The 3,283-nt window shown below is 50.2% G+C and overlaps 1 protein-coding gene across 1 annotated transcript in view; it reads left to right on the forward strand.

The window, feature by feature from the left end:
* The first annotated feature begins 3,258 nt into the window (after positions 1 to 3,258).
* Positions 3,259 to 3,283, forward strand: part of CCDC88C (coiled-coil domain containing 88C) — a 99,470-nt gene continuing 99,445 nt past the window's right edge. The window contains exon 1 of the mRNA XM_018558524.1: positions 3,259 to 3,281. Coding sequence (XP_018414026.1) covers positions 3,259 to 3,281 — 23 coding nt within the window. The remainder of the gene's footprint in view (positions 3,282 to 3,283) is intronic.

A 3,283-nucleotide genomic window follows, 5' to 3' on the forward strand; every position in this document is an offset into this window, starting at 1 on the left:
CCCCCCCCCCCCCCCCCCCCCCCCCCCCCCCCCCCCCCCCCCCCCCCCCCCCCCCCCCCCCCCCCCCCCCCCCCCCCCCCCCCCCCCCCCCCCCCCCCCCCCCCCCCCCCCCCCCCCCCCCCCCCCCCCCCCCCCCCCCCCCCCCCCATTGCAGCAACATGTACTTTGGTCTCATCTCTTTCCTGGATATAATAATGCGGTCACACTTGGATGGTGCCTGTAGTTCCTCCCTTCAGCAGTTCTCCGCCTCACCGACTCTGTGTGCCCCATTCAACTCCAGCACTCAAGTCCCTTAATTAGCACTTTTCCCATCTCGCTGCTAATCACTATTTACCGTACAGGAGAAAATATGTCGGCTGTGCTCAGGCCCACCGCCGTCCTGCCACGCAGGCCTTCCCGAAGCTACATAACCCACTGGAGGGACTGCGATTTATTTCAGGTGTGTGAGAGACAACATCATGATCAGTAAAGGAGCTTCTGCTATTTAGCAATGAGCTCATAAAACAGAGGAGACGATGCATAGAAAGCAAACAGCGAAGGGTCTCGGTGACTGATAACATGAAAACCTATATTATGCCTTTAGGTGGAGCCCCTCTTTTTTCCCCCCAGGCTTCGTTTAGCCAAGGAGGGGTGGCTGCACCCAGATGTAATGAAAACTGGATATCAACGTGACAGTGGTCAGGGCCAGATTTACTCTCTCTGCTGCCCCAAGGCTAGGTTCCTCAATGCGCCCCCCTTAAATATCCTGGTAATCAGCGGTCACCAGGGGCCCCTTCCTCCTGTCCTGGGCCCCCTCCAAGTGGACTCCAGGGTCCGGTCGCGGCCGCGACCTCTGCGACCCTGGTAGTTCTGCCACTGTAGAAAACAACTACCTGTCCGACGCCTGAAACTACATGTCCCGGACCTTGGTTGGCCTTGTGGAAAATCTGGCCCTGTTAGTGGTAGAGATACAGTCTGGTGAAGTTATATGCATCCAAATCTTGACTTTCTCCTAAAAAGTCAAGCTTTGCTCCGCCCATTTTGAGCCTGGTGTTACCTTAATGAGGATGATGGATGAGAGAGAGATGGAGAAAGAGAGGGAGAGGGAAGGGAGATAAAGGAGAAAGAGAGAGGAGAGAGAGAAGGAGAGAGAAAAGGAGAGAGAGAGAGAGAGAGTAGTGTTGTAGATGATGATCTGCCAGGTTCTCAGTCTACATCTATGTCTATTCCAGGGGTGAGCAACTATGACTCTCCGCTTCACTGAACCTTGGCGACCTACTAGGAGTCAGCTTGCATGGCATTGGGGGATGCACTGGGGTTTAGGCCTTAGAGCTACCACTGCTGAAACCAGAAGGTCAGGGGTGGGCAACCTTGTACTCCAGCTGTTGTGGAACTACAAGTCCCATGAGGCATCGCAGGACTCTAACCCAGGGGTGGGCAACCTTGGCACTCCAGCTGTTGTGGAACTACAAGTCCCATGAGGCATCGCAGGACTCTAACCCAGGGGTGGGCAACCTTGGCACTCCAGCTGTTGTGGAACTACAAGTCCCATAAGGCATTACAAGACTGACAGTTACAGGCATGACTCCCAGTGGCAGAGGCATGTTGAGATTTGTAGTTAAAGCACAGCTGGAGAGCCAGAGTCGCCCACACCTGCACTATTTCAACTACTTAAAGAGAGCGGACTCTGTGGCTACTTGTTCTGATATCTCAGCAGGTCATCTTGCAGTTTGCAAAGAAAGGTCCTAAACAAGACTGGAAAATAAAAGGAGAGCACGAACGGAAGAGAAGGTGGCTACAGGAAGTGATTCACCATTTCAAATACCATACCACAATATAGATTAATACCATACCGCAATATAGATTAATACCATACCGCAATATAGATTAATACCATACCGCAATATAGATTAATACCATACCGCAATATAGATTAATACCATACCGCAATATAGATTAAGGGGTTGATTTATAACAGTCCTGTTCGCATGGCACTAGTGCCCCTAGGTGGCGCCGACGAGTTTAGGAAATTTCTATACTCGTTAGGGACGTTAGTGCCAGAAATTAACCCCTCACGGACAGGGCCCTCCTCACCATCTTCTCTGGAATTGTATTGTGATTGTAATGTATTCCTTATATTGTACAGCGCTGCACAAACTGTTGGCGCTATATAAATCCTGTGTAATAATAATAATTGTCAAAAGAAAAAAAAAAAGGGGGCGCAGGGATATTTGCGGTATGTACAACGGAACCTACATATTTATAACAGAATGACTCTTTCTGATTGTTTATTATTATTTAATTAATAACTTACTTAGATGGACACAAAGTATTCATAATCCCACTTCCGGGAGCATTAGGAGAACATCTGCACACGGAGTTATCCAAAAGGTTCGCCCAGCACATGATTTTTCTGTTGTTCATCCAACGCGTTTCTCAGATAAAAGTCCGCTTTCTCAAGGATGCATGCACAATTCCGGGGTGCAATGTGCAGTATATCACATGTGGACATGACTATATACATATGTGGGAAACAATGAATCCAGCTATAAACACAAACGTTGGTTTCCTGTCCAAAAATGTAGCACCGGGGGCCATAAAGTGAACTGAAAAGGTCTCTGGATGACCACAGGTGCCATATGGGGTCACTGCCCCCTCCAGTGCAGCCTCCAGAGGACAACATAAAAAGCATAAAAGTATCAAATAAAATCTGTCACATAAAAAAGCTACTGTGACAACAATGACTTCCTCACTAAAGATACACTGTAGCCTATAAAGTGTCTCCAGCTGGTGAGGAACCACAAGTCCCAGCCTTCCATGGCTGCAACCAGACACACACACACACAGGTGCAGTCCAGCAACCCCTCTAATCTTTGTTCAAACCCCAACCAACTGATCTCTTCCTGGTATTGGTTGAAGCAACCCCCCCTCCAGCCTCCTCTGCCTTCCTATTTGCTGCCACAGGTGCCTGTTCTGTGCCTGGGTCTGTTTGCACAGTTGCTACAGGCCACTTGGTGCACATGAGGTCCCTGTGACACTCAGCACTTGGTAGAAGCTGCAGGTGAAGCTGCATTCAGTGCATGTACTGCACAGACAGTAGGGCACCATCCCCCTGAGGAGAAGGAGGAGGGGGAGTGGGAGTGGTGGAGGGTGTGCTGGTCTCTCCCCCCCCTGCAGAGATTAGACTCTCATTGTTCAGCTGTTAGCACTCTCCGCTCTCTCCAGGGGCACACACACAAGATGGGCTCTTCTCTATGGTAGCACAAACCAGGACTCATTATGGACATCACCATCTCCCAGCTCA

This window comes from Nanorana parkeri, unplaced genomic scaffold, assembly GCF_000935625.1.
Source record: "Nanorana parkeri isolate BGI_ZX_2015 unplaced genomic scaffold, ASM93562v1 scaffold344, whole genome shotgun sequence".
NCBI lineage: Eukaryota > Metazoa > Chordata > Amphibia > Anura > Dicroglossidae > Nanorana > Nanorana parkeri.